Source organism: Meles meles, chromosome 13 (genome assembly GCF_922984935.1).
Source record: "Meles meles chromosome 13, mMelMel3.1 paternal haplotype, whole genome shotgun sequence".
Taxonomy (NCBI): Eukaryota; Metazoa; Chordata; class Mammalia; order Carnivora; family Mustelidae; genus Meles; species Meles meles.
The window spans coordinates 2022702-2037199 of NC_060078.1; the positions used below are offsets into that span (position 1 = coordinate 2022702).

At 55.3% G+C, this 14498-nt stretch overlaps 1 protein-coding gene across 1 annotated transcript in view; it reads right to left on the reverse strand.

Annotated features, from left to right (window-relative positions):
• C13H1orf198 (chromosome 13 C1orf198 homolog) overlaps nucleotides 1–13751 on the reverse strand; it is a 31662-nt gene extending 17911 nt beyond the window's left edge. Inside the window, exons 1-2 of the mRNA XM_046027494.1 lie at nucleotides 13329–13751; nucleotides 110–160 (exon numbers count right to left, since the gene is read on the reverse strand). Of these exons, the coding sequence (XP_045883450.1) occupies nucleotides 110–160; nucleotides 13329–13670 (393 nt within the window). The 5' untranslated portion in view covers nucleotides 13671–13751. The remainder of the gene's footprint in view (nucleotides 1–109; nucleotides 161–13328) is intronic.
• Between the last annotated feature and the right edge of the window lie 747 nt (nucleotides 13752–14498).

A 14498-nucleotide genomic window follows, 5' to 3' on the forward strand; every position in this document is an offset into this window, starting at 1 on the left:
AGGCAGCAGGGCCTCTGCCTTCTGAGGCCACCAAGCACTGCAAGAAAAGGAGAGAACCACACAATTCTTTCTTAAGAGGACAAACGAATCTAAATTTAATCCAACTTACCCTCGTTTCCCAGGAGAAGGGGGCAGAGTGCTCATCTTGCCAAGTTATGTCCTGAAATAAAAATTCAAGAATCAATGTGAAACCCAAACCCAAACATACCCCATGCAAACATCCACCCAAGGCCACAGGGAAACCATCTCAGCTCATGTCTCGGAGCAAGAATGACGTCTGCTCCGCGGAGAATGTGCTGTCCTCCTCCATCTGGCTCCCCTCTCACCTTTCCAGCGGAGGCGCCCCGGCCAAAAGACGCCCAGTGACCATGTGGGAGCCCCCGCGGGGACTCGATGGTGGGGATGTGAGCAGGAAGGGAAAGGGGCTTTACGGGCTCAGGCCTTGGCTCTACCAGTGTCGGCACACGAGGCCATGCTGGGAAGAAGACACAGCCCTCAGAGCCTCAGTTTCCCTAATCTGGAAGACGAGAATCACGCTTCCCTTGCAGGGTTGTGGTGACGATGAAATGAAGTAACAAATGAACAGAATGTCAGGCAATAATCCAAGGCAGCTGAGCACCCCCGAGATCTGAAAGGCGCAACCAGCAAAGTCCATGAAGAACGTGAGCACGTCATGCCAGTGGCCGCTCAGAGCGGGAGCTCTGACGCCGTTCCCACCCTCGCCAAGAGAACACGATGGCAAGAGCCCCTCAGAAGGGGAACCCAGAATCCGACCAGGGCCCCACTGTGCTCGGCGCACTGCCTGAACAATGATGGGAAAAGTCGGCTTTTCTCGGCGACCCGCTCCAAGCCCCCAGCCGTCATCCTGTGCCGGGAAACGTCTCTATCTCCTGGGGATATTCTGAGCCCAGAGTTGGAACATACTGGGCGATACGGACTCAACATGGGACAAGGTATTTTCAAGTGAGATGGTCCTTCCACAGAGCCCTGGGGAAGCAAGGTCCTCCCCTCAGAGGTGCCCCCCGCCCCCAGAGGCAGGAGGTCGGGCTGTGCCCTCCTCTGTGAGGCACACGGGGTCAGCAGAAGGCCCGCTCTCGGAGCCCCCGCCTTTTCCTTTGAACTTGCCTGCCTCGACCCCTCAGCCCCTTGCTGCCGGGAAACACTACAAACGCGAGGGAATGTGGGCCACAGCCCCCCCATTTGGAATGCCAGCTCAACCCGAGTCACTTCTCAGTTTACAAACCCTGTCCCTCCAAAAATGGAAGTGGGCTGCCTGGAGGAATGTGAGCGAAGGAGCCCTCAAGACGAGAGGGAGGCCGTCGGTCCAGCCTCGGCTGTAAGGGCTCCTGGGCCCAGTCCAGGCCGCGGGTGTGCGCGGGGGCACAGCAGCAGAGCAGCGGGAGAAACGACTTCCACGTCTCTCCGGCTCTATGAGCTCGGGGGCCCCCTAAGCTCCTCTCAGAATCATCAAACAAGAAGGACTTTGTTTCCACGTGGGGAAAGTGAAGGAGTCTAATGGCATCTATGCATCATTTATTCTAGATTCGAGTTTGAGGGGGAAAGTAAAGGAAACTAACTGGCAAATGGGCTCTTTTAAAAAAGATTTTTATTAACTTATGGAGAGAGAGCACGCGCAGGCACACAAGCAGGGGAGGGGGCAAAGGGAGAGGGAGCAGCAGAGCAGGGAGCCCTGTTTGGGGCTCGATCCCAGGACCCAGAGATCATGACCTGAGCCGAAGGCAGGCGCTTAATGACTGAGCCACCCAGGCGCCCCTGTGCTCCTTCTATCCAGACACAGGACAGCCTACGGCCACCTCAGTGGACAGAGGAGGAGTTGGAGATTAACTGGGTAGGGGGAGGCAGGGGAGGGGGGTGGAGGCAGGGGAGGGGGCAGACCCAGGGACCGCGGCACACTAACACTAGATCCCCTTATCATACGGTATGCTCTGTCCCTCAATATTAGTTATACAGCTGCAATCTGCAAAAGTTAAAACAAGGCTTTTGGCTTTGCAAGGAAAATGAGTGTGAGACTCAGAGGACCCGAGACGGAGCCTGGAGCTCAGCGCGCACGCTGTCACTGGTGGGGGCAGCCCGCATTCGCCAACATTCCGGGGGGGCGCAGACAGAGGGAGGGTCACATCGGGATTTCTCCCCAACTTGGTGTCAAGTCAATAGTCTTTTGTTTGCTCCAGCAAGAAACTCAGTCAAGGGGCAAATTCCTTAGATTTCTGCAATTCTGAGCTCATAAAAAATAATAAAACACTTAACAAAAATAAACATGCCAAGCAAAAATGTTACTGGAGCACTGATGTCAGCCGTGGCTGCACGCTCCAGCACTGGGAACAGGCTCTCCAGGCAGGAGGAGGCAAAATGGGACCAGACCTGCAAAGTGGCACCGCGTGCACACCACGGCGTTCTCGTTCTCCTCCCGCCACGATGACCAACACGCAACGAAAACGCGGCCAGGCACACGCTGCTGGACGCCCACATCTGCCTTCTGCAGGGTGGCCAGGAAGGGTACACCACCTGCTGTTGCTGCCCAAGGCCTGAAACTGTCAAGACACCAAAACACACCTGCTACTGGGACCCCAGGATGTCAGGGAGCGGGCTCGGATTCGGCCGACAGTCCTCCCAGTCAAATTCCTCTCCCTAAGGGACGTCTCTCCCAGAGACAATGCTGCACCTCTCTGGAAATTCTTCCTTCTCTGGAGCACGCCACGGGAAGAAGCCCAGAAGTCACCAGACCCCAAAATAGCAGGACAAAGAACAGAGTCCCAGGACACAGAGCCCCTGGAAATCATCAGAGGCCAGCACAGCCCAGGGGAGGATCGCTGTTCCCAGGTTCCAAGGACTCCGGGATGGACATGTCTTCTTTCCTCCAACATCCCAGACGCCCTGACTCCCTCTTACTGGAAAATGTTCACCAGACACAAATGTTCACCTCCTGGCAGAAAAAGTACTTTAAAAAAAAAAAAAAAAAAAGTCTGTTCTCTGCCCCTAGTCCCAGAATGCATATTCACACAAAATCTCCAGCATTTACTCGACTGTTTGGTAAAGAACATATACCTGAGTGTTCTAAGGTCTTGGGGGCCCCAGACATTTGTACTTTTGAAGGCTACAGCCAGCGGGGTGCTGAAGCGGGCTTGTACCATCAAATGTTCAGGCGTTTTTTGAACGTGCTGTTAAACACAGCCACTGTTAAAAATTAAGTTACATAAGCACAGTTAAAACACATAGTATTGGGGGCACCTGGGTGACTCAGTTGGTTAAGACTCAGGTCATGATCTCGGGGTCAGGAAATCGAGTCCCACATGGGGCTTTGCATTGAGCATGGAATCTGCTTGAGACTCTCTCTTGCCCTCTCCCTCTGTGTCTCCCCCGCCCAAATAAATTAAATAGAATCTTTAAAACACACACATATTGTTTTAAAAACAAAAATAATACACTCCATACCCACAAGGGTGGTGGATGTGGAGAGCTTGGAGCCCTCCTGCGCACTGCTGTGGGGAATGTGGGAAACAGTGTGGCAGTTCCTCAGAAAAACACTAAACACAGAATTGCCACCTGATCGAGAAATTCTGCTCCTGGAGCTACAGCCACAAGACGCGAAAGCAGGCACTCAGACAGGCACCTCAACTCCAGCGCCCGCCGCAGCGGTACACATGGTAGCCAGAGTGTGAAATGACACCGTGTCCATCGACGGCTGAAGAAACCAAAGGTGGCGAATCCATACGTGGACTCCTACTCAGCCTTCAAAAGGAAGGGAACTCTGACGCCAGCTACAACCAGGATGAACCGTGAGGACATCCTGCTAAATGAATATGTCAGCCACTACAGGGCAAATGGTACGTGACTCCACTTACCCACGGTGCCCAGACTCAGGCACATGCATGGAGACAGAAAGCGGAACGGAGCTGACAGGGGAGGGAGAAATGGGAAGTTACTGTTTAATGGATTCAGAGTTTCTTGCTGAGGGGATGGAAAAGTTCTGGAAACGGACAGTGGTCATGGCTGCACAGCAGTGGGAAAGTACTTGATGTCTATTTAAGAAGAGTTACAATGGTACGTTTTATGTTTTACATAGATTTCCCCACAATAAAGGAATATGAAAAAGCAACATTCGGCATAAGCCCAAACGTACGACATTCTGGAAAAGGCAAAATTATAGAGACCGTACAAAGATCAGCGGTTGCCAGAGTTGAAGGGAAGGCAGAGCCCAGAGGGGTTTAGGGCAATGAAAACATTCTGAACCCTACTGAGTCATGGACACTTTCCTCAGAACCCACAGAACGCACAACATCAAGAGTAAACTCCAAGGTCAGCCATGGACACGCCCACGTGCCAATGTCGGGTTCATCCGTGGTTAACAAAGGTCCCACTCTGGGGGCCGATGCCGAGGGGGAAGCTGGGCACGTGTGGAGGCCGGGGTTTGCCTCGGCTTCTCTGAGAACCTGAAACTGCTCACCACGCACCCTGCTCCTCCGCGGGTCCCCAGGCAATCAGCCGGGCTCCGGGTCAGGGTCCTCGCCCGCACTCCCCGGGACCACACGCGCAGCAGTTACCCACACAGCCCAGGCTGCGACCAGCATCGCACACGCTGACACTCACCACCTCCAACACTGAATGTAAATGCTGCAACTGAATTTTAAAGTGATTTTGGTCATTTTGCTTTTGAAATTATTTAGTTACAAGCACCTTATGTCATGGGTTATGACTCCTCCAAAATCATTCTAAAGTGAGAAACTCCGGACTCTGCGTTGGCTGCAAAGATGGTACAATTTCACAGATCCTAACTGTTCCTCTTCACGAAGACTACTGAGCCTTTGTATTTTTATAACTTTCTTTCCACCTTCAAGGCCCGGCCCATGATTTTACCGTTGCAACTCAAGTATGGGGCCGAGAGCCCCTGTGGACGGCACTGTCTGTTCTGGCTGCCCGGTGAGGGCCCCCCCAGGTCTGCCCCAGGAAGGAAGCCAACCCAGAGGCACAGGGTTTCTCCCACTGCCCAAAGCCAGGCCGAGGGCAGCCGGCACATAGGAAGCAGCCCCCTTCCTGGAACATTTAAGGGCACACACTTCGGAGACCCTGTGGCCCGTGGGCAGTCCGGCCTACACTCTGGGCCCGTCTGCCACCTTGGCCTGAACAAACTGCACCTGCCCAGTGGACGCCCTCTCGGGGCACACCTGTCCCAGCCACTCCGTGATGCCAACCCACCCCCAACCTCCCCCCGGTGAGCAAGTGGCCACACAGCCACACCAGGCTGCCTGCACCTGCTGGGCTGCAGAGCTCGGGGCCCCCCTCTGCCCGCCCCATCCACCCCGCATGCGGAGGCACCCTCGGTCAATACAGCCAGGTGGGTCCCATTGTCCCCAAACAGGGACTCCTACGAAAGCAACGCAGGGTTCAGGCAGCTCTCCCGAGAAACCCCGGGTTTTCGGGCCCGGCTCGCTGCCGCTCTACTTTGGAGCGGGCAAGACCCCGGCTCTGGGCTTAGTATAACCCTCCAAGGCGAAGTCACAGTCTCCTATGAAGGCTGCAAGGCTCCATCACCGACCGGACGCGGCAGCCGCCCTAACAGCACCACGGCTGAACTACTGCAAGCACCAGCCCGGCCAGTCCACACCCGCATGCTGGGGTCACGGCATTCTCGGGATGATGGACCAGGTGCACAGTTCGCTAATCTCAAGGTGACGGCAGCTGGAATCCCAACCATGGAGCGTCCCCGCCACAGACCCGAGACGTTCAGAAGCAGCATCACCATCCTGGAACGCTGCTAGGTGCTCGATGGAAGTCTAGGTCGTCACTGTGCTCCTGGAGCCCATAAATTACAGGACTTCCTAGCTGACAGACAGTGGCATCTTGACTTAAAGGTCAGAAATAAAGGTCAGACTGGGTGGCTCAGTCGGTTAAGCACCTGCCTTTGGCTCGGGTCATGATCCCGGGGTCCTGGGATTGAGCCCCCAGTCAGGCTCCCTGCTCAGCAGCAAGTCTCCTCCTCCCTTTGCCCATGCTCTCCCCCTCCCCCTGGCTAGTACTCAAGCTCTCTCTCTCTCAAATAAATAAAATCTGTAAGAAAAAAAGATTAGACATTTAAACTGTGAATCCTGTAAGAGAAACCAGGCTCAGACAGCAGAGGCTGGGGAAGGGGACAGAAAAGCCCCTATGCTGCTGACTGTCGCGGTCTTCTAGTGATGTCCGGTGACCCGGACTCCCGGGCACCCCTGCACGGGACACGCTCTTCCTGGGGAGCTGTCTAGTGTCGATCTCTACCTCAAAGACACAGTGGTGTGGTGAGAACAGGTGAGGCAATCCCACACCTTGTAACCAAACAAGCTGAAACGTTACATCCACACAAAAACCTGCACACCGACATTTCCAGCAGCTTCATTCATCGTCGCCACAACTCAGAAGCCATCGAGGCATCCCTTAGCAGACGAATGGATAAATAAATGACGGGAGGCATGGACAGAGGAGTATTACTCAGCGCTAGAAAGAAATGAGCTATCAAGTCCGGAGAAGACACAAAGAACCTTCAGTGCACACTACGAACGGACCGAAGCCAATGTGAAAAGGCCACAGGCGACAGCTCCGACTACTCTGGAAAGGGCACAGCTACGGATACAGTCTGTGGCTCAGCGGTTGCTGGGGGTGGGGGAGGGGACGGAGGAAGAGGCAGAGCACAGAGGAGTTTCGGGGAACTATTCTAACGATGGATGCGTACCATCACGCATCTGTCCAGACCCACCAAATGCGCAAACCGCGACGGAACCCTAACGCAGACTACGGACTCCGGGGGAGGCTGATGGGCTAATCCACGTAGCTTCACCCACTGTAAGGGATACAGAACTCTTCGGGGGGCTGGTGGCAGCAGGGGAGGCTGTGCATGGCAGGGGTGGGGGACAGGAACGATTCAAGAAATTTCTGTACTTCTTGCTCCATTTTGCTGTTGACCTAAAACTGCTCTCACGACAAAGTTTACGAAAAAACAAAGCGGGAGAGGGAGGACAAATGATGACAATACGCACCCCCCTTTCTTTTTTTACCAATGGCTTCTTTTTAGGGACTTTTATTTATATATTTATGGAATCGATGCTTCTGCCTCTAGCGTGTAATATATTTAACTCTGCTGAGATAGGAGGGTTTCCATAAACGCAAGGACAAAACCTGCGGACCAGCAAGAGAAAAAGAGCTAGGGCTGAACCAGTGGGCAGGCTCCACCACGAATACAAATTCAGAAGCCGGGGCCCCTGAGGCCACGGCAGGAAGGAAAGCTCGTGCCCACCTGGTAAGGGGTGCAGGGGAGGTGGGAGAGACTTCGACCAAAACAAACAGAAAATGAGAAGGACATTTAAACAAACAGAACTGGCCTTCATTCTTTTTTTTTTTTTTTGGAAAAATTGATTTTTCTCTGGTATTAAAGGAATCTCTTGCTTAAGAGTGTGAAAGTGATTTCTGCCACTGAAAAGGCCCCAGATCTGCCAACATGCTTCTCAGCTCCGCCCCATCCCTCTCTGTGCAACAGTGAATCAATCATTAAATTTCTTTCCAAAACCCATTCGGCAGCAGCCCCTGGGTCGCCCCTACCCCTCCAGGCCCCCAGGGGCCAGGGAGAGGGCATGTGCGGCTGCCTTAGCTCCCAGGGCTCATCTAGGCAACACCCTCCCTCCCCTACGTGGCATAGCAGGCCAGGCGCTACTCTGGGCAAAGAACCATCGGTTCGAAAGGAGAAGCCTGTGGGAGAGGCCCTGCAGCCTCCCTGCCACGGCCCGTGGAAAGAGATCTGGGCTCGTGGCCACGTTCTCAGCTCAGGTCCAGAGCCAGGGCACAGAACCCCAGATGCAAGGACACAGGAAGCCACATGAACCTGCTCATCTTTTCTAAAAACCGTCTGGGCTCCACCAGACGGAAGGTGGGAATCATAATTATACATTCCACTTTCCTTAAAAAACAAATCCAAAATACTGAGAAAGTAACTCTCAATTTTCCTCATTTTTTTGCCAAAGGCTGACAAAAAGGAAAAGGCCAAACTGTTCCAGTGGACGGGGAAGAGGTGACCTCACGTGTGACAGGTCCTGTGTTAGGACCCCACACGGCCAAGCACACTCAAATCTAATGAGTTAACGCTCGAGGAAAGTTCTGGAAGGATAACAACCAACTGCCTCACAAAGCTGCCTCTGCAGTATTTGGATCTTTTAACAGTAACATGCAAATGCATTATCTTCTATACCCTACAGTGATTTAATTGGTTTATTTAAAAAAAAAAAATCTTGGGGTGCCTGGCTGACTCAGTCAGAAGAGCGTGTGACTCCTGCTCACGGGTTCATTGAGCTCCAGCCTCATGTTGGGTACAGAGGTTACTAAAAAAATAATAATAAACTTAAAAAAAAAAAATCTGGGCCGGCCAGTGTGGACCCTAAAGGAGGAAGAAGCAAAGCAGGCCCTTTGCAGGCAGCCCCCAGGACACCGAGTGGAAGCAGCGGCTCGGCACGGTTTGCTGAGCCGGGATACTCCATCCTGATTCCCCAGCCTCCAGAGCACCCTCAGATCATTCAGGGAAAGGCACTTTTGCCAGCTGGGAACAAGAGCTCGATGCGCGGGGGGGCTGGGCCAAGGCGTGGGTCCGCAAAGGCCTGCAGAAGGAAGTGCCCTGCAAAGGGTGTCAGGGAGTCAGGGAGGCCCAGGCTCAGCCCCAGAGGAGGAGGGGAAGGCAGAGGGGAGTGAGGAGGCAGCCAGCCAGCCTCCAGATCCCTGCGGGGGGCGGGGGGGGGGGGGGACAAGGACGCCTGAGGAGGGACACATCCTTCCAACAGCAGCTGGTCATGCTAACCTGTTGAAGGGGGGGCAGAGCTTTCTGGCTCCGAGGCCCCAAAACTCTGTGTTCCGTGGCATGCGAGATCCCGAGCAGGGTCCCTGGGGACTGGCGTGTGGCACAGGGGCAACACCCTTCCTGCCCAGCTTCCCAGCTGCCCTTCCGACCTACTTTGTGGGAGGCGGGGCTACCTGCTCCTGGCCTGTAACACATCCCTAAAAATTCAGCTTTGGGTTTTTGCTCCCCCCCCCCCCATTGAAAGATCTCAAAAACCTTCTAAAATGAAAATCTAAAAAAAAAAAAAAAAAAAAATTTAATTAAAAAAAAAAAGAAAAAGAAAGAAAAGAAAATCTCTCATCTCCCAGGCCATTTCCTGCTGAAGGAAGAATGCAGGGAAAAAGTCAGACCGCTAAAGGCCTGTTTGCAAACAAGCCTTCAGGTTCATACCAAATACAGGAGAAACCTCGTGGGCCACTCATTTCACAGAGGGAGACCTCCGCCCTTGAGCAGGTGGCGCGGCCGGGAAGGGAGGCCAGGTCTGGGGACCCCAGGTGCTCCTCTCCTTACGCTGAGAGAGAAGAAGTCCACCAGCTGCTCCAGATTCTCTGCATAGGAGTGCCTGGGGACACGATGGGGCGGGGCGGGGGGGGGGGGCCAGCAGGCATTGGTGGCCTTGTGTTGAAACTGTCGTAAGATCCCATGTTCATGGGGTGGGGGGACTTTTTAGGAGCTGGTGAAGATAATGGACAGCCGAGGCAGCCCTAAGCAGAATGCCTCTAGCTTCAAACGTAATGGGCTTTGAGAGATATTCACTGAATTGACTCCCAAGGAAGTAAATACGGAAAACGGACAGGTCCCCTCATGGCTTCAGGGCACAAAGGCAGCCAATCTCCCTCCACACCAGGCTGGTCACCCCGGCAAGGGGGCATCTGAGCCCTGAGCTTCCTGCCGCACAGACAGCGAGGGGAGAACTGAACACAGACGCCACGGTGTCGCAGCTGTCTAGGCAGAGCAGTCCCACCAGAGGCAAGTGTGACCTGGGAGCAGAGCCCCGCCCACACTCAGGGCCACCGAGATCGATGACCCTCAGTATGCAGCCAGGTTTCTGCTGACTTGATCCTTCATACATAAGAACAACTAGACACTGCTCACATCTGGAGGCCGTATTTTTATGATCGGACTTAAAATGTGGGATACAAGAAGGTTACCGGTAATGGGGGGGCATTCAAAGAAACGGGTGATGTGCTTGTCCTCCAGGGTAGCTGAAGGGGTGGGGGGACACCGTGCGAGGCTGATGTGACTGCTGATCCGGAGACAGGCCACATCACGGCCACACTGCGGACAGAACACACCGAAGCTTCCGACACGTGTCTTGAGGCAGATCGCCAGAGGCCACCAGGACAGAGTTCCTTCTCACGTGGACAACTCTGACAGGCCAACCCCAGGCTTCACAACAGCAGAAATGTATTTATTTCATGATCATGATTTTTGCAAGTGGCAACAGGGAGACTAGCTTATAACCCACTTGCCACCTGAACAACACAGGGCTTAGGGACACCTGTGCCCTTGAAAATCCACATGTCACTTCTGACTCCAGAAACTTCACTGACAGCTTACGGTCGACCAGAAGCCTTACCAGTAAGACAAACAATCGATTAACACATTATTTTGTATGTTATGTGCATTCATTGCATTCTTACAATAAAGAAAGAGAAAAGAAAACGTTACAAAGAAGATCATAAGGAAGAGAAAAATACATCTGTGGTATAGTATTTCACCCCACAAATCTGTGTAGAAGTGGACCCATGTGCTTCAAACCTGGTTCGATGGCATTAACCAGGAGTGGCTGCAACCGTCTTTCAAGCCTGTAGACCCCTCATGGGCATGATCTCGGCCCGCACCCTGTCAATGCTATTCCCATCGCAGAGGCCAGAAAACCCCAGCTCGGGCAGGTTTGCAATTCAGTCACAGTCAAAACGCCGGTAGATGGGGGAGCCAAAATGCAAACCCAGGACTCTCGGCAGAGCCCAGGCTCCGCCTACTTCGGCCTGAGGAAAGGTGCTGGAACCCAGTATGCACAACCAGTATGAGGGATTCCACTTTCGTGGAAGTACAGAAGAGGCCACCGCCTGTTCGTCATCTAGAATCAGACAGTGGCTCCAGAGACAGCTGATTCACCAGAAGCACCCAGGCGTCGGAAGTCTGTCTGTAGCTGCGGGGGGTGGACAAGCCCGAGGGGACCTCCCAAGAGCATTCTCCATGCCCTAATTGGCTGTGGAGCCCCTGGGACATCAGAAGACAGATCAAGTAGGAAGGGACAATGGGCCTTACTTGATCTGGTTTAGGGCCCTTCTGGACAAACAGGCCACCTATCTGGGCCACTCTGCCTGGCAGCCTCACCGGGGGTCACCCCCACCCCACCCCACCCTTACCCATCACCCCTTGTGCCCGGGAGCCAGCCCTCCTCCACGAACAGCTCTGGGCACAAGAGCACCCCACTGCTTTGCTGCCAACCTCTTGTCAGGTCTGGGGAAACGCGTTTTAAACACCCTCATGCTATTAAACCACACAGCCACTGCAGCAAAAACAGACCACGCGCCACATTCCTAACTACCTGTCCTCGAATTCAGTGTCCCCTGTCCCTCTACCGCCTATGCCAAGTTGGCCAGAGGCATTGCAAAGCGTCCTCTCAGCCCGTTTTCTAAAACTGAGTTCAATTCTGAAAACCACGGCTGGTTTGCTCCCGGAATGGCATGAAGGTAACTACAGGAAAGATTTCCATTTGCTTTTAAATCACATCGGGCTTCCAGATTCAGAAACGGGTCAGTCTGGCACCCAGTTCAGGAATCTGAGGACAAAATTAACTTGGCCACATCTTTCCTTATCAGTGATACCGAGCCCTTATATGGCAAAAGCTTTCTGATGATGGGCAGGCACGTGGATATTCTTAGCGGGACACCAAGCTAAGAAAAAATGACCGTCACTCTCCAACATCTGTAAGTACTTACAGGTTTACTTCCTCTCCTCTTTACTTATTCAGGACTTTTCCAAAGAGGGGCTGCTAGCTTTTGCATCACCCAAGTCTGAGCACAAACACTGCAAATGTCTTCATACAGGTGCAGATTTTTACCCTGAAAATGTTGGTTCTTAAATGTATTTTGAACCTGTAACTTCATCCCCCCCAGCATACCACACCCTCGTTTTTCCTGGCGCTCATGAGCCTTCAGAGTGTAAAAGTCCAATGCAGACTTTTCTTTGAATTCTCTCAGAATAAGGCAATTTGGGCAGCATATTTCTATCCTTCACACACCCCTCACATTTATGTGGGTTTACAACCACGAACATTTTATATTAATACACCCAAGCCTGAAAATCAGCTTTAAAACGCAGTGTTAACTAGAATCCTTTCCACAATCCACAACACCCTGGGAAAAACTCATCAACCCCAGCTTCCCTCCTGCAGGCTCCCAGGGTTAAAACAGAATGTGGGCTTAATTTGCACACTTCATTTTTAGACTTCTTGCTCCTTTTGACTTTGCCCTTCATGGTCAAAGTTGAGTGTGAAAGGCCAGATTCTAATGGCACAAAACAGTGCAAATTCGAATGGCACCAAAGGGGGTCTCAGTGAAAGAAAAAAGGAGAGAAAGACCAAGTTTCTAACCAGCACTGAACACTCAGGCCTTTGTGACTTAGAAGAAGACATCCCTGAGTTTCTTCTTGTATCCAGCGTTTCCCCCCTCTCGGAAGTATGGGGACAGAGTCTAGGTCAGAGACCCAGACATGCCCTTATATGTAGCAAAGGCTTGCTGGAGCCCATTTAAACTCATCCCTTAGTTTTTTGATGGAAAAATGGGGCTCTATGCTCACCCCCCAAACCAAAGCTTCAATCGTGCTCACCTGTAAAACATCTCAGGGAAACAGTCTAACCTTGGAAGGCAGGCACCTTTTCCTTCTTTCTATCCTGCTTGACAATCTCACTTGTCCCGTACAACTCATCACAAATATTAAATAATTTTCTAAGTGCCTTCCCGGGCAGGCACGGGCTGAGAAGTATTATCTCCGGTTTACCCCGGGACGGGGGAAGGGCGGGGAGAGAAACTGAGGCTCCGGGAGGTTAAGGCACCCCGGCCACACAGCCGAAAAGCAGAGTGGATTAGAGCTGGGCTTGGCTGGCTCACAATCCCCTGCTGTTCCCACCCGGGTCTGCCTCGTTTAGGAGCAGCCGCCTTCGGCAGCGGGAACTCTCGGCTCCGGTGCGGCCCAGCCGCGCGGGTCTAGGTGGGGGTCTTTAAAGACCTCCTCCTCGCGACGATTCTCAAACTCCCTCTGGGGAGCCCCGCGCGCCCCGCGGCGACCGCGCCTTGACGCCCCTCCCGCCCACTCCCATCCCCGCCCCTTCGGCTTCCCAGCCCCTACCCCCGCGACCGGCCGGGGCGACCTGACGCAGGCAGGGGCCACCCGGCCGGGCCGCGTCGGGGCGCGGGAGGGTGAGAGAGTTGCCGGCCGAGGCCGCACCTACCTCGTCCCCGAAGCGCACCACCTTCTGGCCCGTGGGCCCGCGCAGGCCAGGGAAGCGCGCCAGGTCCTCGGAGTCCCCCGAGTCCCCAGGGTCGCGGGGAGCGGGGGCGGCCGGCCCCACCAGGCACCGGTCGATGATCTCGTCCTGCTGCGCGGGCGGCAGCCGCGCCCACTCGGGCCCGTACTTCTCGCGGATTTTCTCCTTGTCCTGCATGATCTTCCTGGCCATGGGGCTCAGCGACGAGAAGTAGGTGAAACGCTTCCGCTCCCGGTCGTCCAGAGGCCGGTTCCCGCTCATGACCGCCGAGCGCGAGGCCGCGATCGCCGCCGCCATCGACGCCATGCCCGGCCTGGCCGCCGCTCCCCCTCCCCGCACCCCTCCCCGCGCCGCGCCGCCCCCGCAGCCTGGAGCCCCGCCCCTCGAGCCCCGCCCCCGAGCGCGGAGCCCTTCCGCCCCCGAGCCCCGCCCCCGCGTCGGCCGGCCCGGGAACCCCGCGCCTCACCGCCCCGGGAATCACCGTCCGTTCGCGCACCCCAGGCAACCCCGCTCTCCCCCACACGTCCGACGACCCTGTTTTCCGAGCCCGTGCACCCCGGGGACTCTGCCACCTCCCCGCCCCGCCGAGCCCGGCGCCTCGCAGCCCCGAGGACTCCGCCCTCCCCACACCCGAGCACCCCGCCCTCCCCCACACCCGAGCACCCCGCCCCCCACGCCTGAGGACCCTGCGTTAGGTCCGGGAACTCCGCCCTCCGCAACCCCAACCCGGGAGCCCCGCCCTCCGCGCCCCCGCGACCCCGGGAACTTAGCACACCGCGACCCCGGGTACCCGGCCTTCAGCAACCTCCGCACCCCGGGGGCCGCCGCGATCCGCACCCCTGGGTACCCCGCCCTCCGCTCCCCAACCCCCGAGAATCCCGCCCGCCGAGTCCGCCCAACCGCGGGAACCCCGCCCCCGGACCCGCCCACTCCCGGGAACTCTTCCCACCACCACCCTCCAACCCGCCCTCTCGGGAACCCCACCCTCCGGGCCCCAAGCTCGGAATCCCGCCCCCGAGCCCGCCCCCTGCCGAGAACCCCACCCTCCACGCCCCTCTCCCGCGTCCTGATCGCCCTCCTGCGTTGCAGCGCTCCCCCACTTTTCAGGGCTCCCCTTGGGCGCCTCAGGGGGCG